General features: G+C 38.2%; 1 protein-coding gene across 1 annotated transcript; it reads right to left on the bottom strand.

Annotated features, from left to right (window-relative positions):
• Window positions 1–8,571: 8,571 nt before the first annotated feature.
• LOC117435508 (potassium channel subfamily K member 13-like) lies at window positions 8,572–18,818 on the bottom strand. Its single transcript, XM_034058762.2, has 3 exons — window positions 18,741–18,818; window positions 14,325–16,052; window positions 8,572–11,410 (listed from the first exon to the last, which is right to left on the bottom strand). The coding sequence occupies exons 2-3, from the start codon at window positions 14,662–14,664 to the stop codon at window positions 10,518–10,520; spliced, it is 1,233 nt and encodes a 410-aa protein (XP_033914653.1). The 5' UTR covers window positions 14,665–16,052; window positions 18,741–18,818; the 3' UTR covers window positions 8,572–10,517.
• Between the last annotated feature and the right edge of the window lie 4,319 nt (window positions 18,819–23,137).

Below are 23,137 nucleotides of genomic sequence, written 5' to 3'. Positions count from 1 at the left end.
TTCAGGCTATGTCATGCATTTATAACATGCATGTGTAACAGTGCTTCCTATGTCAATCACTAATTTCCCTATCTTGTTTTTCAGTAGCAAGGGTTTGATTTCATATGCACAACAAAACAAAACAACAGAAGCAAAGTTAATGGTCCCTGTTAAGGCTTTTAATACAATAAAGTTCTTTGCCTACTTAGCAAGTACATGGCTGAATATGATCTCAAGCACAAAAGCACAGCTCAAGCGAACCCGAAATGTTAGCACCTGGGAGCTGCGACGAACCGATGCTTCTTCCATTCTCATATTAGTTGCTACTGCAATCACACTGCTTGAAGATACAGGATGCACAAGGTCCTTGATATATTCATATTCATGTATATTCATGTCAAGCATATTGAAGTTGTGAAGACCTACCTGTCAGATTACACGCTAGGGTACTCTGCTTGGATCACATGACTCGGTTGACAGGAGCCTAATTTGGGGGATTCTTCACGGACCGTCAGGGATTTACTAGCAGACCGGTGTGCGGACACGTTGAGAAACTAACAAAACGTAAAAAAGGAAGTCCTGAAGCTGCAGTTCTAATTTCAGCCACTGGGCTACACTGTTAACCACAAAGATTACAGTGTGGAGGTGGTTGGCTTTTATTTGCATGTATCATTCCAGCTAGTGTACTTTAATGGGCATGAGTTCTATTGACAGACAGACAGATAGATAGATAGATAGATAGATAGATAGATAGATAGATAGATAGATATCTGATTCCAGCCTGTTCATTATAACTTAGCAGCATCACAACATCACAGGAAGTGAATTTGCACCAGGAAATATCTGCAACATTTAACTCAGCAGTGTTGTATTTACCTTCATGTCCCAAATTGAAGTATAAAATAGAAGCAAATATATATATATATATATATATATATATATATATATATATATATATATATATATATTCAACAGAAAAAAAGAGGAAAGAAAGGGGCTTTGTGCAGGGCTCTTTAACCTGTGACACAGTGTGTGTAACATAGGAACGAAAGAGATGTTGACATAGACTTCATGACAAAACCTTTGTTTCATTTTACAATAGTCTGCTAGACAGAGACCACAGTATTTATTTGTCAAAGTGAAGAACTGGAAAATGATTAACTGCAAAAGGAGGAAGAATTGTGTTATGCTACTGATAATAGCTTTAAAAAACACATTTAGTATGCATTTGTCTTGAAGCCAGTTATATATTATTGAACAGCTGTTACAATATACATCTTTATATTTACTTTACAAACTGTAGGCTGTAGTGCCTCTGGCCTAATCCTTTGTAATTCACATGGAAAAAAAGAGTATCCAGACACCAGACAAGGCTATTACCTAATGGGGAAAAAAACATGACAACACAAGCTGCTCATTGTTTTGTGCCTATTGGTTGAAAGAGTTTGTCTGGGAAAGAGACAAGCCTCAATGCAGCACTGAGAGCCATGGCAACATAGTAGAGATTGACCACAGAGATGTAAAGAATTCTGGGATTAGGGCAGTGAAAAGTTTAAACAAAAAAAAAAACCATACACTTCATGTCATACAAGGGGGAATGCTGAAAAAAACCCCAAAACAATTTAAATAACATGACTAAGGCCTCTAACAGTGTGGAAATCCCTTAACAAGTTGGGCCCTGTGACTTGAAAGAGCCAAACATTGCTAATTTGTTATGTATTTGATCAGGTGATTTAATATAAAACAGAAAGCACCACGATTTAACAGAGAGTGTTTCCCTTTGCCTCCTCCATCACTCCATATTGTCCACTCCACCTCTTCCAGAAGAGCTCTTCTGTGAGACGCTGTCAACCTGGACGAGGAGAAGAGGAGAGGTCTTCTGTTCACTGTGATGTCAGTTGTCATGGTGATTGATGCAACCCATCTGTTTGTAACAACTGGCAGGAAGCCTGTCAGTCAGCAGGAGAAGCTGGCGAATGACAGGAAAGAAGGACTTAAAGGGGTGGGGACAATTTCACATCTTCAGATCAAACGACCAAGGAAGTGCAGCACGACCTGAAAGTGTGGCTTGCAAGCAGAGGTTTCTTCACCCTAGGTTAAATATATCTCTGTCTGCAGCCCTTGTTTGGAGATTTGGTCATTTCACCTGGAGAGTAAAATTATCCCGACCGCTCCAGGGCCTTCTTTCCTGTCGATAACCAACCAGCTGCTTCTCCAAATGACTGAGGCTTTGCAGCTGGTGAGATTTCCCCAATGACACTGACATAACCTAGGAAGAGAAGCAGGGGTCTGTTATCACCTTGATGGGCACATTTAAAAAGCAAGATCTATTCAACTTGCTGAGATTCTGCTGCAATTGTTTTTTTTTGTTGTGCTTCATGTAAACGGCGATGCAAGTGATCCATCAGTATCCAAGATACTTTTTTAATATTGATTTTGATTTTGAATTGCCTGGAAAATTCTCCAGTTACCCAGCTGTATAACATAAATGACCAGCAGTATTGATGTTTCTGTGTGAGCAAACACAGCTAGCAGGAAAGGTCATAATCATTTATGAAAAACATGTACCATAGTGGAGATGGAGCTATCATGCAATGATTTATATTCTCAGTTGATATGAGAATGGCCCAGTTGCTCCAATAATGTGTTATTATCCTTTATCCCTTTTTCTGTCTTGGAAAAAAACAAGCTTATTGCTTCTCCTTAGCAGCAGTCATTAACCAGCCCATCACAGTGCAATCGTGAGACTGATAATCAAATAAGCCTCAATCTCATACCTAGAGTCTCACATTGATGAAAAAAAGCCTTTTGAGGAACTACCTAACAGGGTTTAGTAGTGGACCATGCATACATAAATTGTAAAACTTTTATTAGAATTGGAATATTAGAATTGGAAACCAAATAACACAAATGATACATGGGTAAGAAAATGGTTTAATACACCCTGTTTATTTAAACAGGTGTACTGTATCCCTTATAAAAGTTTCCCATAGTGTAATAAAGCACAGTGAAAGCATTGTGAAGCATTGTACAGACCAGAGAGGTTTAGTAAAGCATATTAAAAAAGCAAACCATAGTAAAATAGTATAGTATAAAATATTAGAAAAGCACAGGATAACTGCAACAAATACTGTTCAAACGTGCTGTGGTAAACTTTTGTAAGGGAAATACACCCACAGAGTTTCAAAACACAACAGGTATGGAAATGTTGCCTTTTTAAGATCAGTTAGTGTTTTTGTTTTTCATTTCAAAAGGATTTTTTTAAAAATGTAATTTACATTTGAGAGTATAACGCTTTGAAAATCAACGCTAATGGGTTTGGAAATATAAAATCACAGCTGAACGTGCTCATAAAAATGATAAACCTCCTTTTTCATGATAAAATTACATAACTGAAGGCAGCTAGTTGGCACATCAGGCTAATTCACATCAAAGTGTAATAAAGTACAAGGAAAGCAATGCAATACACAGGTAAGCCCTTTAAAGCATATTAAAAGCCATGGTATACTATGGTAAATGCGTAATATAACTATGCGAAAAAAACAAGAGGAAGATGGCCGTGCAAATTTACCATGGAAAACTTTTATCAGGAAAAGTCCATTGGGGTCTATGAGGGTTCGAACATCTAATTAGGACAATACAGGTTATTTTACTAACTGTTGAAGACACCGATGTACTTATTATTAGACATGCTGATTTTCCAAAGACTCCTTCTCTTAATAATTTAAACAACACCGATGTTTATATCTGTCACTGATTAGATGAACTGAACAGACCCCAATCTCTAGACTGAAGGGATTTTATTCTTTTAACCGGTCCTTAGAGCTCTATTAAACACGGTGGTAAGTGGAGCATGCCTTTCAGATCCTAGTGGCTGCTTGCTCTCAAAGCTTTTTCAGATCCTAGTGATTCAGTATCAACAACATGGCTCACTCTCTGTGTAAAGAGGCGTCTCCTTCCCTCTGTGCTAAATCGGCCACTTAATTTCCATCTGTGTCCTCTGGTCCTGGTTTTAAATGTTATGCTTAGGCTAGCGTTAACTCATTTTAAGATTTTAAAGGCTTCAATTAAGTCTATCCTAATTCTTCATTCTAAAAAGATTCAGTTCCCAAAAACTCCTCCCTGCCATGGCATTCGTTTGGCTGCTCATTGTTTTTACCAATGCATACAATACTCAAAATCGCTTGTTTAAAAGTTCCCTTGAAGCCACTTTGGTTTTCATTATAACATCACAATAACATATTCTTGTCAAGCGCTAGGCTGCACATCAGGGATTTTAGGCACAAACACCAATTTGCTCCCTCGGGGGGTTCCTCTAATCTCAGGACCATTGAAAAGCCATTACAATGTTCATTGTATATTTTCATCTGAAGCCAATTTGGGGGTCTGGATCGCTGGAGTAATTTCATCACAAATCACGCAATCAGGTTTCTATCTGCAGAGGAGCGCTTGTTCAACACTCCGAGGGCGCCTGCTGATTTCTGGAGGGCTCTTTTGGACCCCCTCCCCCTCCAGCATGGCAGCCAAGGAGCTAAAGACTGGGATGACCTTTGTCTCTTGCATCGGTCTCTAACATTACATGAGCTGATTGATAACGGTGGTTAATGGTCTGAGATGATGAAAGCTTGCCCACCAGCATAATCGTTTATTTATTTATTTATTTATTTATTCATTCATTCATTCTGAGAATAGGTGACAGACATGCACGTAGTAAGATGTATCTAACGTAACTTAAATGTGTATATATATATATATATATATATATATATATATATATATATATATATAATTGACAGATGTGCTTCATTCTAATCTGTTTAACTTGAAAATTGTACTACAAAGAATTAGATGAGGGACAGTGGCCAGTGCCTCACAGCTTTGCAGGCACCTTGCAATGTGCCCTGTAAGTACACAATTGTATCAAAAATGGGTTAGTGTTAGAATTAGGATTAGGGTTTGGGTTATGATCATTTCCTCTAGAATTATTATACAACAAATGTTCCTTAATATTGAAATGCTGACCTGAAAAACAGTAAATGCTAAATTGTAGAATTTTTCATTTTTTATGTCCATCTTTTAAAGACATTCTATTTTCACCATCACTGAATTATCAAACAAAATAAAAACAGAAAGAAATGTAACAACAGCGGACACGTGAAATGTCCCCTTCTTGTTCTGGACAGAGTGATCTTTAGCAGAAATATTTCCAATCTTTGCTGCAGCTGCTGTGTTTTTTCATTTGAGACGTTTACACTATTCTTTCAGATATAGGAATTTTCACTGGGGAACTACGTATTACACTGCAATGGGTACATTTCACTGAAATGAAAGCACATGTACAGTATAATGTGTTTCTTTCAAAACTGTACATTTGAGACGAATGTAGTTGACTACAATCACGTGAAGAGGGCCATTGCCGTGGGTGACTCTGAATTGGAAGCTTGCTGAAGCTATTGTGATGTCACTATTGTGATGTCACATTGCTACAAGCTGGCTACAGGTACTATATAAGTTCCTGTGTACAATATTTGCTCCATAGCCATTGTGCTGTCATTGCTTGTGATGCTGCAATGTGAAATGGATCCTGTTAGGCTTTCTGAATCCCTGCGATTACTTTTACAACAAAGTGCAACAATTTTATCAGATACAAAAACAGTTGATACATTATCTTTTTATTATCATTATTATTTATAATAAACATTTGTAATGTACACTTTTTTTTTTTTACAGATGTAAAATGTTTTTTTCAAGATCCGAAATATGCACACACTTTGACAAATATAGGTAATGACATTCTTAAAAAACAAAATATCCCCAGCTCAGTTTAACTTGATGAGGAAGATTGTAATATATTGAATACATCCGATAAACAGAAAACACACTCTCTGGCATGAACTCAGTAACCAAGGCTTTTCAAGTTTTTTAGCTACTTCCATTCATATTGGTCTCAAGTGTGCAGTTTTGAAAGAAACACATGATATCTCAACATGTATTTTCATTTTCAGATCGCCTCCCTTCGAAATCTGTTACACTTGCAGTTCCTGGGGGTCAAGCATCTCCTTGTAAAAGTTCACCATGGTAACTTTGCAGTTTGCTTTAGCATAACTCTCTTTTTTTTACAATGCTTACCTATGCTTCACCATGCTTTCACTGTGCTTTATTAAAATGTGCTTTTCTTTTACTATGAGGAGTTTTTATAAGGGCTGAAAAGCATGTCAGTCATTAGCAGAAGAAGCTGGTTGGTTACTTACAAGAGAGAAATGGCCATAAAAGTGCAAGACCAACAGAAAGGAAGGCCTACAAACCTCTTTAACTGACTTCCTCTTTTCAAATGAAAACACATTTTCTAAAACTGGCTGTTTGGGGCTCTGGTAACAGGTGGCAAAGGGGCTGTTCTTTTGTTTATTGTTTTCTTTTGTTTGGTTTAGTTTCAATTCTCATTCAAACAATAACAACATAATTGCAAGTGTTCTCTGTGCGTCACAGCGCATCACTGGACTTTGTTGTTTTCATCTGCATTCATCACACAGCTGTTTCTGCTGCCTCCGATTCAGGATCGCTATGGATTCATCTTCCCTGCCGGTGTGAGTTGTGGTGTGTGCGGCGATCGTGTAAGGACATCGGGAAAGGACATTGGCTGTTCTGGGATGTTTCGGTGTTGTTATGTTATGTTATTTTATGAGTTAGTTAGTTGTGTAATTTAAATATTTCTAATTCTTTATTTGCTTTTATATGTCTACTATGTCTTTGCATCTGCCATTTCTCTCCGATTTTTCTTTTTTTCTATTTTCTTTTTCAATTTAATACTGTAATTTAAATAGTGTTATATAAGTAAATAATAATAATAATAATAATAATAATAATAATAATAATAATAATAATAATATAGATAGATAGACATCTTCCAAATCTTCACATTTGAGACCTTGATAATAAATTGAAGACCACGACACATACGATTTATGCAGTGATGGATCTAAATACTGCCACTCTTTAACTCGGTGTACGTGGTGGTATTAAGATCTGCCATGGTTTAGATCATTCAAATAAATAGCCAGTAGCTTAAATAAATACATACACCTTATCTGTTGTGCACTCCCATTGGTTATATAGGTCTCAAGTGTCCAGTTTTGAAAAACAAACACAAAACACGTTATTATAGTAAACATGTATTTTTATTATAAAACCTGGTATCTGGTACTACACTTGGTTAAATAAATCTGTTTGCAAGCCATGCTTTCAGTAAGTGTATCACTTGCTTGGTCATTTCACCTGGAGGGTGAACATGTCCCCACCCCTTTGATGGCTTCTTCCCTGTCAATAACCAATCAGCTGCTTCCCCTGTTGACTGCCATGCTTCCAGCCAGTAACATGCTTTGACCTAGAGGACACTGCTGAAGCAAAATGATCCAGGAAGTGCTTAACAGTGTCCCTTCAATTCCCTTACTGGTTAACAGTGTCCCATCCTTTCCTTTAGTGTTTTTGCTGTTTGTCTTTGAGGTGAATTTTCACTTTCTGTGTTACAGGAAATAGGATCCCTCTAGCCCCCATATCATTTCCAAGGGACATGAATGACAATGTCTCCATGTCTGAAATAGCTTGAAAATGATATTGTAGACAAAATATTTCATTTCTTCTTAACTGTTTAATATCGTATTATGTGCATCCTCTATCGTTCTCAATAACAGGTTAACTAATTTATTCTAAAGGCTTCCTTACAGAAGAGAGCAGGTTAAGAATTGACCACTGGGGGTGTGCGTTTGCATTTGCTATAAATAAGATAGCAATAAGAAAATGGTTCACTTACTCCATCTCATGAGAAGGTACCTTTCACAAGGCAGTACAGTGCTTGTCCCTTTCGACAGAGGGCTGGATGTACTGAAGAGCATTCTTCACAACCTTCGATAAAAATCCTTCTCAAAGTGTCAAAATGAAAATCAAAGTTTACTTCTAACTTAATTACAATGTTATTATGCATAGTTACAAAATGCAATGTGTCATTTCTTTTTGCACGAAATATGTTGTAACGATGCATAATAACATTGTAATGATGTAAATACACATGTACTTACTAAGTAACTACTAAGTAAATACACAGTAATTAGAGACACAATGTAAAGTGTTACCTTTTTTTTTTGCTTAGTAATATAATTGACCTGTGCTGCAGTAACATGTTACTGACTTTTATCAACATGAGTGGTATAAAAAATAATTACTAGCTTACAAATGCCAGAGCTGTAACAAAGTTGCACACCCCTACTGGTCATTTCTAGAACTACGTCACTTGAGAATTTCCGAGTTTTTAGTTGCTGACTAAGATTAGTTATCCTGGTAATTTATGAAACAGAACCCAGTAGAATGACAGAGAACTTAATAAAAAATATCCAGTCTTTCTGTTATAATCTCCCTGATATTTAACAAGCTTTTTTTTGTACATCTTATAATTTTTTTAAAAAAACAATTTCAAAGAAAATTATTTATAATATATATATATATATATATATATATATATATATATATATATATATATATATATAAACAAAGTGCCTCAGTCATAATGAAAGGATTTTAAAAACATGATTGATTTTCTAGCAGTACTAAAATGTCAAAAAATGTGTGTTTCAGAGTTAAAAGTCTTTAATAACAGCGACAGACAAACCCAAACATGTGCTTTTTATCATTTCGATTTATTGCTGTTGAGGAGACAGCGCTTTAGTTCGGGGCTGGGTTGGAAACACTAAAAAAACAACTCTTTTTTTTTTTTTTAGCCCAATGCAATTGTTTGCTTCTTAACACCGTGAATAAGAAAGATTATGCAGGCTCCGTAGACACGTATCTCAATTCACAAAGACAATCACTGCCCTCCACACGAGCAGACCCCTACCCTGGTCCAACAGAAGCAGTAATTGGGGTAGGGCTCCATTGGCATTCTGTCTCCTAGCAACCTTAAGGAGACTCAAGATTCCATAATCTCATTCTTAAAGCTACGGTGATGACTATGAATATTATAGCACATTTTTCACACTTCCTCCCAAGATTTACCATCAAAATGCAGCTGAACAGTTCCCGTTGTTAAAATGTTTTCTATTGTGTATTGCATTACCCCCCAACTCTGAGAATGCATGTAGTCTAAAATGTTTGTCAAAGAATTTCCACAATTTTTTGGTGCTTTTTAGTTACGAATGAACCATCCTACTAGTTGCTTGAAAAGTTGCCTCCTGTTTCAATGGCTTTCACTGTTCAAAATAGTGTTTCAAATCAATGGGTCTTTCTTTGGCCTTGATCGTTGCTTGGCACTATCTGTCTTGGCATATCAGTGACCTTGGGAATTAGTATAACCATATTTAAATAATAAATCTTTGCACATTTTGAAGAGTGACTATGTTACAGACTCAATAGCATCTAATTACATTTGATCTTCTTCTATATTATTGCAATAATGGTTCAGCACAAAATACATATTCAGAAAGACAGGTGAGCAAGATGGCCTTGACTCTTACTGATCTCTATGGCAAGTCTACATGAAAGGAAGAGAGAAATGCAGTTACGACTGAACACAGGTGCCTGAAGGTAGCTCAAAGCTCCTGAAATCAGACTAATTTACCCAATGGTCTTCAATGGCAAGGCAAAGAACCACAATTGCAATAGTTCTGTACTACGGGCAGAAGTAGACTAGAGTAGGTAGAAGTGTATACCACTGGTAGCATGGTACAGTGGTAACATTTCCATATGTAATCCACTCTAGAACCATGGTACCATCAGTACTTTTGTGCTACCATATCAGGACCACTGTGCAAGAAAAATAAATTAAGACTATTTTCTCTTAATGGAATCAAGGATAGACAATTGCTCTGGCTCCAGTGAAGCACTTCACCTCATAGATCTGCAACCTCAGCCTGTTATCAACCCTTCCCTGATCTATCCTCGCTAGTCTCGGACAGTTTGTTATTCATGACAGCCGCTTCTGGAGAAGCCATTGTGCATCAATCACTGCTCTTCCAATGACAGCCTTGAGTTTGTACAGTGTTTGAACCCTTGGCAGTAACCCATCAATCCTTTTCTAATCTTTAGGGTTATCTATCCATGGGTTGCCTGGCTATGTTATTAATACTGAATCATTGGGATCCTTTAAGACTTGACAACGTTTTGAGATCAAGTGACGGACTGAGTGGTCTCTTCTCATTCGTTCATTTTCTTATGTCTTAACCGCGCTACTTTTGGTTGGTTGGATATTCACAATAGCCATGGATTCAGGGCATCTGGAGAAACTGGGGCTCTCTACTATTTTGGCAGACTTTCTGTCACATTCATGGACTGTCCCATAAGTCTTGTCATTGACTCTTATCTCCCTATCCTTGTCTTTGAGCTTATCTATCCATGTCATTCCCATCCAGTTGGCTATTCATGACAGCCAAGGCCTTTGGACAAGCCACTGTGCAGGCTGTTACTCCGTTTCCATGGCAGGTTTTCTTTCACCTTCCTGAACTTTTAAAAGAACCTCAGTTGCCTATCCTATGACTTCTCAGATATCTCCAGGCTTATCTATCCACACTGGTCTCGGCCAACCGGTTATTCATGATTGCCAGGGCCCCAATTCCCCCGGAGAAGCCGTTGTGCCGTGCGTAACTCTGCCGGGGGCCACCATTGGCTGTCTCATAAAGCTGCTTCTGCATGATAGCCAGGGAGACCTTATTGGATGCTATAAAGTCCTTGACGGATATCATCTCCCCAGACATGCGGCGACCGTCTGTCTCACTGTCGCAGACGGTATCCACGGAGACGTCATTCCGACGGCTCTTGATCTGCACCGGATTCACCGCATTGCGGTGGTGACGCAGGTGCTTCCGCCTGCAGTGACGGCAACAGCGGCAGTCCAGCTTTTTCAGGATCCAGTTCAGGGTTTGCTTGATGATAATGGAAATCACATTAAAGAGGGAGTAGATGCAACAGACACCCATCAGGATGAACAGGCAGTTGCCGAAGCGGTAGGCTCCCTGATTCACATAGTACTCTTTCTGCCCGCTGACTAGGTCCCCAAAGCCAATGGTACTGAATGCTACGAAGCAGAAGTAGAGCGATTCAAAGTAACCCCATTCCTCCATGACAGTGTACATGGCAGAGGCACAGCAGGCTATCAACAAGGCAGCCACCCCCAGAATCAACATGACGTAGTAGACCGAGGGCTTCCAGCCCTCCAGACTGTCCGACTCCCCCCCTGACGTGCCCGAGTCGCGCCGGTGGTCCGAGGGCATGAGGACCCCAGTGCGTCTCAGCTGCCTCTCGTGGAACCATCTCATGATGTAGGCCAGCATGGTGATGATGCGCTCCAGGAAGAGGTTGAAGAAGAGGATGGTGGCCGCGCAGCCAATCAGCCCATAGAAGATGAGGAAGATCTTTCCCCCAATGGTGGCCGGAGTCGTCATGCCAAAACCTGGAAAGACAAATAGTGGAATCATCAGGAGAAAAGCAAAAAACTTCTACGGCTGTGGCCAAAAGTTTAGCATCACCTAGAATTTTAGGATTGAGACATAATTACAAAAAAAACTATATGAATTGTTTTGAGATCTTTTATTCAACATCATGTAATCAAAGAAACTACAAAATGATATCACAAAAGTCTACCGGAAGCCACAATAGATGTACAGTATTTCCTTATGAGTTTTCAATTTGTCAGTTTTTCGTTAAGTATATGGAAAACTACAAAGCAGTATGCAATTCAATATGTTAACGTAACATTATTCTGCAGGTTTCTTTTGACTTTATGAATCAAAATTTGTTAATTTTATGGTCATACGAATAGCACCAGGATAGTTCTGTTTTTTAACTTACACCCCATGACATTGAGGTTCCTTGCACCTGTCTCTGTTCTTTAAAAGATGCAGGATTACAAGAAATTAAAAAACCTAAACTGGTAAAACGGGTGCCGTATCATCATCCTAGTTGGATTAAAATAATAGAAATGCATTTGGAAGACTTTGTATGCTGTATAAATGTCTTGCATCAAGGTATGAAATACAGAGATCGATCAGTAGCGCACCACACCAGATTCTGCAGTATAGTCTTCATTAGAAAACAATCATATGGCAGATTGCAGCTATGAAAACCAGCTGCATCGAAAAGGCAACTTTAGGGCATGTGATAAGGAAGGTGTGCTGATCAAAATTGTTAATTCATATTTAAAATGCCTGAATTACATTTAACTGTATTATGTTTGCTTGTGTTTGCTCATTAGGATACATGTGGCTGAAGACAGTATCACAGGATGTGAAGTGTTTGCCTAGGTCTGATAAAACAGTAATTAGAGTTTATTGCCATCATTAATGTTGGTCAGATGCAGTAATTCCCACAATGATCAATCCTGGTAACAGGCGTTATCGCAGGTGGGAGAGACAGGGCGTTTAACAGAAAGGATTAGTGTATATTATATTTTATAGATTAATATAATCCATCAAAATATAATAGACATTAACCCTTTCCTTCAATTACTTAGTATACAGTACTGTGTTAGGCTTTGCAGAGCATTATCACCTATTTATCAAAACTTTCCAGTCATTACTTTTGACTTTTTCTTTTTATTGCAAATATGTAAATATTCAATCGCTGTAGCAAATATTGAAACATTCAAACGAGCATCATGTTCATATTCGTTCATACTGTATAATAGAATGTATTAATGACTGGATCAAAAAGATGATGAGGAAACCAATGATGTCTGAACTAAAAGGCACACTTTGTCCTGCTGTGGTCCTTCATGTTCATTTACTGATTGTTTTTCTTTATCATGACTGGAGGTGGCATCACATTTATGTTTCTATTCTGTGTATTTAGGCACATTGAGTGACCACAAGGTTTACAGAATACTCTTCATGATGCATTCTACACTTAGTAACCCAGTTCCCTCCCTTATAATTATTCAACAAATGATGTCTCAAAACATGTGAATGATTTTTGTTTTTGTTTTCATTTTCCTGTTTTCTCCCGTTTGGAATGCCCAATTGCGTTCCCTCACCAAAGCAATTCCACACAACAGCTCTGGAGAACAGGTCAGTGTCGGGGGGCGTCCTCGGGTCTGATGACCAAGCCGATTGCCTCTTTCCACCCAGGATCTTGAGAGCACAAGCGGTAGAGCTTGCCTCTGGTGGAAAAGGACCAGTCCTGGAGCTGTCTGCTTGAGCTCAGCCAGTACAGTCCACTAAAGCGCCAGAGCCAAAGCAATGGTCCCTCTGGAATCCCCAACAGTGACTGGTGGATTTGCACAGCCAGGACACTGCACACCACATGGCTGTGTTTTTAACAGGTGCACGTGAATCATTTTAAACATGTATTTAACTACAGTGTCCTGTTTAATTTCATACAGAAAAATAACTAGGTGATTACATCTTAGTACTTCCTTGTATCCACCTTGAGTAAACTGGATATGTGGATATGCCCTTGCCCGTTACTTCATGCAGTGCTTTCTTAACAAAAGTCCTGGTGTGTTCTTGGTATAGAAACCATTTAAAAAGGCTTATAAATACCCTACAATAGCTTCCCTAGCCCAGCTAATCTCTCCGCGTTCCCAGTCTTTTAATACAGCTCTCTGCTTTGTTCTGTACCAGGTGTTTGCTGCATGGTTGACTACAGAAATAGATTTCTGTATTTCTAATTGAGAAAGTTACCTACTGAGCTGCAGCATTGAACAGCCTGGGGATGCCATCCTTATTCTAAAACAACTAATATTTACAGCAGATAAAAAACTAGATATTAGTGTTTTCTGAGGCAAAACAGAGAATTCTCAGTGGATAGGAAGTCATTTTTACTTGAGAATATACACCAACACACACTTATAGAACTCCATTATCCAGAAATACAACAACCTGACACCAATGTTTTCTATGGAGGTCAACTGTTCTTATATTACTCAGTAATGCACAGCACATGAAGCATGGTTGACAGATGAGACTAATTAAAGGCATGTGTTCTTTAAAACCACAGCTTACTGATGAAATGTTTCACACAGACTCTCCAGCCCTGCTCTCAAAACTCTTTCAGTGGACTACAATGACAATTTCACACCAACAAAAATAAATAAGCAAATAACCCATTACCACTTTTAACAGTTTGCCATAGCAAACCCATTGCAAAATAATAAGTAATATATAATAAAGTAATAATATAAAAAAAAACATAGTGAAAGCCTGGTAAAGCACAGGTAACCATTGCAAAGCCCAGGCAGGGTTAGAGGACACCTCAAAGCATTTAGTCTTTATAATAGTGCAGCCATATTAGGTCAAAGGCCAAGAGCATTTGTATCTTGCACATATTCTTCAGATGGTGAGGACAATGCAAAAAAAAAAACAACTTACCTATAGTGGACACCACTGTTCCCACGAAGTAGAAAGCCCCAGGGAAATCCCAGCGTGGTCTGAGCGCGTCGACGCGGATCCCATACACATTGGCCTCCTCGTAGGTCCTGAGAAAGGCCTTCAGGTCCTCCCCGCTGATGCCGTGAGTCTCTGTGAAGTTGTGCAGATGCTGGGTCCACAGCTTCTTTGCCCTCAGCTCTGTTGGGTGCTCAATTGCAGAAAAGACAGCCGCCCCGCACAGCAGGTACAGCAGGATGAGCGTCGCCAGCAGGCCGAAGCGAGCGTTGTCTTCATTCAGACGCAGGACCGCGCAGCAGCCTTCATCCGCCCTTCGCGCCATGCTCCAGGAGGGACTGCAATGTGAGAAGTAGTCTTGCTGCTAAAAAAAAACTGCTGCTGGACCAAGACGAACAAAGTAACACCAACCCTAGTCTGTAGTACTGTAGAAGAACATTTCTAAATTTGATTAATCAACTATTAATTGTATCCCCCAGGTGGTAGGCTTCAAGGAAAGCTATCCCCAGTGTTGCAGAGAATGCGTACTTCCCTGCAAGTCTGTCCAAACGTCCTTCAAGAAAACTATTTAATCAATACCCATCACTGCTGGTATTTTTACTACATAACAATAGGACTGGAGTCTTATTTCTTGTACGGTTATACTATAAAAGGCAATATTGTAATCTATGCAAACACAGCTGCTCTTTTAATATGCAAGTGATAGCTTTTGGAAATCTCACTTTCAATGTGCAATTCTGCTGGGCTTCTTGTTGCAATGTCAATAGAGGAATGGACTTGCAAAGTAATGCCACATCTATTTGAAAGCCACATCAATTCCCATCTGCTTGTATTGTATCCAACAATGTGTAGAAAAGGGCGACCCCAGCATGATATCTGCCAGTGTTAAACAGCAGAGGCAGACAGCTCTCAGCTGAAGCGTGTAATACCTCTTGTGCTTTTGGTAATTTGACGTGGAAAGATCAGTGATGTTCAACAGCTTCTGTTGTGTCAGTAAACTCCAAGAGCAAGAGCCAAAAGACCTCTGCGGATCTCAAACAATAAAGAAGAAAAGCAATTTGTATGCTAGTCTATTAGAGGTGGTTTATGGGTTTATAGTCATTGGAAAACAGTTCTGCAAATCATTAGCAAAACACTATTGAGAGTAACATATATGAACCAAACTGAAATCCAGAAAGCTATTGGCAGGAGAAAGAGGAAATAAATAAACAGAGATGTACATATAAGCAAATAAAATGTTTCAAAAGATGAAAACATGCATCCCATTCAGCTCTGCTAGTGGAGACATTATTTATCTTAACTGGTTACTGCATTGAATCCTTTATAAGATTATGTGTCTCCAGGAATCTTGAGATGTTTCGTTTCAGCTTTTCTAGTGTTTTTTTTAATACAATATAAGAACGCTGTTTCTTTTCCCATGTGGAGTTGATAATACAGCTGGAGAGGTATTCCTTTGTCGTGTGCAACGCAAATCTAAACTGCAATAAATCCAGTTCACGGGGCTCTTTAGACAGTACAGTCCTTACAGATAGATGCTTGGGCCAGCTTCGGAACTGGGATATGAAGAGATTATCCAAGCCCTCTGTTCCAGTTCTTGCAGTACTGGATTGTTCCATTAGCACCCTGTTCCTAGTATTGTATCTGCTGAACAGAGACACAGATATTGTTGGTCAGCTAGGATCATCATCCCTGGGTCCTTCACGTTAAGAGCACCTGTGAACGAGTCATATCATTAATACCATTGATGGTTTCCATAGAAATTAAAAGCACAAGTGCCTGCTTACATCGGTGATCCTCCAGAGTACAATTTGACAGTAATTAACCTTGATGCAGCTAATCCTGGAATTTATCATGCTTACATGAGTGTCTGTGAATACAATTTTGTATCACCTGATTATCTGTCTACACGTCTGTCTGTCTGCACACTACTTGACCTGTCTAATATTGGGTTGGACACCCGTTTGCCCTGATCGCAGCCTTGATGCTACGTGGTGCACAGCTACGGCCAAAAGCTTTTCATCACCCTATAGAATGAACTTGTTTTGCTTCATAAAGTCGAAAGAAACCTGCTGAATAATGTTACGTTAACATATTGAAGTATTGAATTGCATACCACTTTGTAGTTTTTCATATACTTAACGAAAAACTGACAAAATTAAAAAATGTGACATTTTGAAATCTATCTAATAATACTGTACTACTGTTATGGCTTCCGGTAGACTTTTGCGATATCATTTGGTAGTTTCTTTGATTACATGATGTTCAATAAAAGATCTAAATTATGTACATATAGTTTTTTTTTTTTCAGTGATATCTCAATCCTAAAATTCTAGGTGATGCTAAACTTTCGGTTAAGTTTTATTTTTTTTATTGTGACATATTGCAATGCAAATCAATTCTATTGCTAAGAATACCATGTATCTTTCAAAACGCTAAACTTCCATGCCATAATATACAATTAACTAATGGAAATCTAGAACCACATTAGTGCTATGAATACATTCTGAGATTCCTGAAACTTTTCTAGAGCATGATATTTTCTTTAACAGCAGTCCAGAACAGCTTTATGAATTGGATCTTAAGTAGCATCAGGATTAATTGAATGTATTGATTTATTAATTAGACAGCTCTATATAGCTATCTAAAGACTAAAACAATTAATTCAATTACTACACAGACCAGCATGTGTATTAGGCTATGTCATCCTCAATCTGTTTCAACATAGAAAAGAAAGGGTTAATTCCAGTCTTTAATTAACTCCCATTTTTTTTTTAAAGAAGACAATTTCACGCTAATTTTACAAAACTGAAAAACAAACCACTTGACAGCTTATAAGAGACCCTGATATCACTCAACTGTTTCGTTCATGATTTAGAAGTCATTGAGCCAATGAGGGATTTTATTCATGACTACATTCGTGTCACTTGTATGCCCATTGTACTGAGTCAGTTCCAATGTAATTACATTGTAAAGATGTGATTATAAACAATCATAAGATATGTTGCTGTTTAATATTACTGAAGAAGCTGCAAACCTGATGAAGGCACAAGCCGAAACACTTGCCTGCTTGATATAATGCAAGAATCATGTACAAAAAATGTTGTTAAAACTCAGTTTGATAAGCACTTCACATTGAAAACATATTTACTGTGCTGCTAGAAATGGGAATACAATGTGGCCTTCCAGCAGTGAAATATGGTTCTCATAGTTTAATTATTATGATTAGAATTGAAATTGTGTTTGAAGCAATGCATGTTTATCCTTCAGTAATCCAATGGTGACAGAATAAAAAAGGTACACTTTTAGAATTATTATTATTATTATTATTATTGTTATTATTATTATTATTATTATTATTATTATACATTTTTACTTGCTAAAATGGCTGAAAGGAATTCATGTTGTTTTACTTCCTACCTTCATTTTGTGAACCCACTATTATTATTATTATTATTATTATTATTATTATTATTATTATTATTATTATTATTATTATTATTATTATTTTATTAGCAGTAGTATAATAAACAAGGACAGCTCAAGACAAACATTGTGCGTTACAGATCCCTCTACTTTAATATTCAGCGCTATTTGCAGTAGTGGTTATAGAAGCTTATATAGAAGTCTTTTTGCACATTCAGAAATTATTAATGTAATGTATGGTAGAACCTAGGGGCTATGATTTCCTGTGCATATTTATTTGAAAGATATGTTAAGTCTTCAGTCCACTAAGGGCATTTTGATCATAATTAGAATTTGAATACATTTAGACGGTTGCTAAGAGAACGCTTTAGGTAGGCTTAGGTAGGGACTGTGTTAAGTTATTTATTTGTCGAATTAATGTTAAGTATTCAACGCAACACTGGTTCATTGTATGTTTTCACACTTTAACTTACAGTATACTGTTGCAATAATGTAATGTGTCGAGTTTCAACAAAACGGGGCACCAATAAAATATTGTAAAGTTTGCTTCTATCTTGTGAATATGCATCTTACCTACATATATACATATACATATCAATCATCTTGCATCTAGATAAGGCAATAACTGCTCTCCCGTTAGCAGCGAACCTGTAGCGATAGACGCGGTGTCACACTGGTTACTCTTCATACAGCTGTTTGACAAATACATATTACAAGGTAAAAAAAATAAAATAAAAGACAGACTTGTTCGACTATTGTTAAATAAAACGCTAAATCAAATTTTATTTATTTATTTATTCATTTATGTATGTATGTTTGCTGAACGAGTTTTGGAAATAGATAACAATAAGTTATACAAAGCACACACACTGTATACCTATTACTGGAGAAACCTTTTATTATTATTATTATTATTATTATTATTATTATTATTATTATTATTATTATTATTATTTGCATTAAAATGCTGTGACATACCCCTTTTGAAGAGTTATTTCCCCCATTGGCCTCAATGCGCCGTCAGAGCGAGGGAAAACACAAGCATCCTCACCGAACTGTCTGTTACGTTCATCAATGCAACTGCTGTTTCTGACATCTCTGAGGAGTTGGAGGAGCGGAACACCTATCGTTTCATACAGGGTGGGGCTTCAAATCCCAACAAAATCAGACAACAAGAGAGCAATGCCTATTTCAATTTGAGTTGTTCAAGACAGGTTATTACCTTAGTACACTGTAATGTACGTTTTTATCCTGTGGTGAAGTAAAGCTTAAACGATCCAATATATGGATTTTCTTTTTTTTTTTGCACATAACAGAAAATACAAACTTAAAAAATGGATTGGTCATACAATTTGAAACAATCCAAATCCTTCAAATGTAATTTATAAAATGTTTATAAAATAGCTTAACCATACCTTACAAAAGGAAAGCACGTTTCTTAAAGGCACAGTACTGTATATCAGACGTTGTTGTAAGTGACTCTGTAGCTGATGCATAGTTCACACAGCCTAGTCTCTCTAAGTCGCCTTGGATAAAGGCGTCTGCTAAATAAACAAATAATAATAATAATAATAATGGCGCAATACTTTCCGACAATCAGTGTTCAGTTATCAAAAACCATATTTATGGCATGGCCCTATGAATCTGGTTCAAACTCAAGAACCTGGTCCTGAAGCTGTAATTCACAACTCATTCCCTCATGTAAATTCCAGCAATGATGAATACTGGTCAGCATGCTGGTCAGTATTAGTGGGTTGCTGGTTTCCATCTGGTTGTGCTGATTCAGAAAACTTGTTGCTGGTTAAATAAAATCTGTACTCTCTGTTGTCAGCACTGTAACCCTTGTCTGAAGTGTACCCAATTCTGTACCCCCCCCCCCCCTCTCTCTCTCTCTCTCTCTCTCTCTCTCTCTCTCTCTCTCTCTGCCTCTCTCTGCTCCTTAATTTCTTTTATGTGAGAAATTAACTTTCATATGGAAGTCCTTGTGTACAAATGATATCTAATCCCTTTCAATTAGACCATGGGCGTAGCAGCCATTGAAGAAACTGCTTTGGTCCCAAGTGGAACTATTTCATTCCCCTTCCAAATGAGATAATTAGCATTCAGGAGATGCTTTGTGTTCCTTGATGCACATGCCTGGTCACTTTATTAGGACCTGTTCGTCTTTATCACAGCCTTGTCACAAAGTGGCATCAACTCCTCCAGGTGCTGGATGGAGTCTCGCGGGATCCATTCAGTTGCTGGTACTTCATGCAGGTGCTGGATGGAGTCTCCCGGGATCCATTCAGTCGCTGGTACTTCATGCAGGTGCTGGATGGAGTTTTGCGGGATCCATTCAGTCGCTGGTACTTCATGCAGATGCTGGATGGAGTCTCGCGGGATCCATTCAGTCGCTGGTACTTCATGCAGCTGGAGAGGCAGAGGATCGTGATGACACATGCATTGTTCAGGTTAATCCTATTCACACACAGTTCTGGCACGGTGGCTGGGTGTCTTTGAAGTAGAGAATGACACACAACTGGGAGTAGGGCAACCCCAACCCTTGCTTACAGTAAGGGTTGGGGTTGCCCTACTCAATGTTATTTGTTCCTAACAGGACCTGCTTGTCCTGCCCCCCTGCCCATGTTCCATTTTTTTTTTGTTCCTAACAGGACCTGCTTGTCCTGCCCCCCTGCCCATGTTCCATTTGATCCCAAGGTTATTCATCTCCTCCTGGGCACAATGATATCTCAATCCTAAAATTCTAGGTGATGCTAAACTTTCGGTTAAGTGTAATGGTGGCCAGAGCTGCAATGCCCTGAGCTGACAGCTGGAATTGATCCAGTTGAATAACATGTGTGGTTCAGTTGACTAAGGCAGTTTTAAGGTTTTATTACAAGAACGTATTATTTTTGTGGTGAGCATTACAATTGGCGTGACAGCAAGAACAGAAGTTGCTTGTTCTTCAGTTGTGAAGTTGTCTGCTCCAGTTCAAATTGGGTAGAAAAACTGTGGTAAAATTCATAATAAATGTACACCCCTGTAGTGGATTAACTGAACAGCAGTTCGAGAGATGTGGTCCTGCTCATCTCAACTAGTATTAGCTGGTTCTGTTTCTGAAATGTCGTTGGCATGTACAGTAACTGGTTACTGGTACAGGCTGTGCTTTAAATTCTGATTGCAATACGGAGAGGGTTATCACAGTGGTTTGACCTGTAATCAAGACTAGCCGCTTCACACTCATGCGAAAAGTACGAATAAGAAAGAAAGAAAAAGAAATTGCACTTGAAAATGTAGATAACAATCAAGATGTGATTTTGTCATTCCCTGAAATGGACTAAAGTACGCGCAAGAGCTGTGGTGAGCAATCTGTAAAGTCACGACTCGAGGACGTTTTCATTTCCGTTCTGGACGAAAAAAAAGTCCCTCCCAATTTAAACATACAGGATGTATGAATTATTCAGTGCTCCTTTGTTGTTTTACGAATCAATCATTTATGAATTCAGTTAATTTAAGATTGAAATTAAATTGGGATCAATCAGCAACCAGGGACCATATCAATATTAAGATTTTATTTAAATTTATGTAAACAGTTGTAAATATTTCGCTGATGCAGCTAGCTTTACACTGACCAACCCTCTTATTGTTAAATTCAATGACATATTTATAAATCTCTCAGTAGTGTATCTCACTATAACCCCTTTGTAGGTTGAAGTAATTGACAGGGTCTGCTTCTCCTCATTGCGCTACAGCAGACCCTACTGGCCAGGCGCGCAGTAAGCTCAAGCGGACACACGCAGAGGCCAGATGCTTGTTGACATCCTAACTCTAGCTCCTGGGTGTGAAGAGGCAGTTGGCTAGACTGTACGCCCCAAGGCCTTCAGAGGGTCATTGCTATGATGAGGGAGCATAACTGGGCATTCTAAACGAGGCAGTAAAATAATTGGGTACTATATATCACCACATGTTTTCAAATACAGTACCACTAAATACAAACCTTGTGAGTCAATTAACATTGCTAAGCCACTGATGGATTAGTATAATGGGACCATATTATATTTGTTTCAAAACCATTGTGTTGCCATTGTTGTTAATACTGCGGTCTGCTAATGGGTCTGCAAGGAGTCTCTTAAAGAGGACCAGGATTATAATGCGACGCCAATAGTGCTTTACATTCATATACACTTTTCTAAGGATCACAGTACATTTCACAGTGTTTTTGAATAAATTCCTAATTCATGTCCTTGAAAAATAAAGCTAGACAAGACAGCCGTATTCATCTTCTAAGAAACACTACATTATGCATCACACACCAGCCTGGCTATACGGTAATTATTAATGCTCATGAATTTTTCATTTTTCTTTTAGATTGTTCCAGTTATGGTTAGTCTTCCCCTCATATCTGTAATCAACATCACTTAAAAACCATCCTTTCTTTAAAAATAAATATTCTTTTTCTTAAATTCCATTTTCCATACATGTTAATGTTACTGGCTAGAAAACTTGCACAATGATTTGAATAAAAAAAAAAAAACACACAAGAACCTCTGGTAATATGTACTACCGACCAAGAAATTCAAATTGAATGTAAAGCAATGCAGTTTGAGATGATCATTCGATTGACAGCTTTCAAGATTTCATACTGTTCATCATAATAACAGATATAAAATTACTCGCTCTCAAGACCTCAAAAGCCTTTTGATCAGCATGTAAATCTTTACAACCATCACTAAAAGTCAAGCAGAAATTGAATTAAGCAGGTAACACCCACTGTCAGTCTAACAGGGCAGAGGCTGGGCCTGAACCGGTGACCCTGTACACAGCAAGCGAGCGTCTTATTTGGTCATGTTTTTAAGTTTGTGTTTTGGTTTTTTTTTGCTGGTTTTTTTTATGAGGCTTTTCAGAGACAAGGAAATAGTTTCATAAAAGAACATATGCTCATTCCATAAGGGAATTCAAATCTAGAAGAAAGAACGTGGAACGCTGGCCCCAGAAGTATATCTAATCAGAGAAATTGCCTAATTGGCAGCACTTCTCAAAACTGTAGAAAGAAAATGATCTGAAGTGTAATGCAGCTCATGGCTACAGATGTCTTTTTACTGTTCACTTGATGCTGGGCCCATCTGCAGTTGAGTCAGAGTGTTCCCTTCTCTCTGCTAACTGACGTGATTGTTTTGCCCGCCATCACTACAATGCCATCCTTGCCTGTCCACCTGTTCAAACAGATCTATAAATAAGACTCCTTACGATCTCACTACCTGCCAACCCGATCTCATTGTAATCAATCTATTGAATGGGATATAAATAAGTGACTACTTACTACTAGACTTCAACAATTCAGTGGTCTGATTAACCCTTCTCAACACACCCATTGGAAACAAAGAGTGGCCCAAGTG

Source organism: Acipenser ruthenus, chromosome 30 (genome assembly GCF_902713425.1).
Source record: "Acipenser ruthenus chromosome 30, fAciRut3.2 maternal haplotype, whole genome shotgun sequence".
Classification (NCBI taxonomy): domain Eukaryota; kingdom Metazoa; phylum Chordata; class Actinopteri; order Acipenseriformes; family Acipenseridae; genus Acipenser; species Acipenser ruthenus.
Note: the sequence above shows the minus strand (reverse complement) of the source record. Positions and strands in the feature narration are given on the sequence as shown.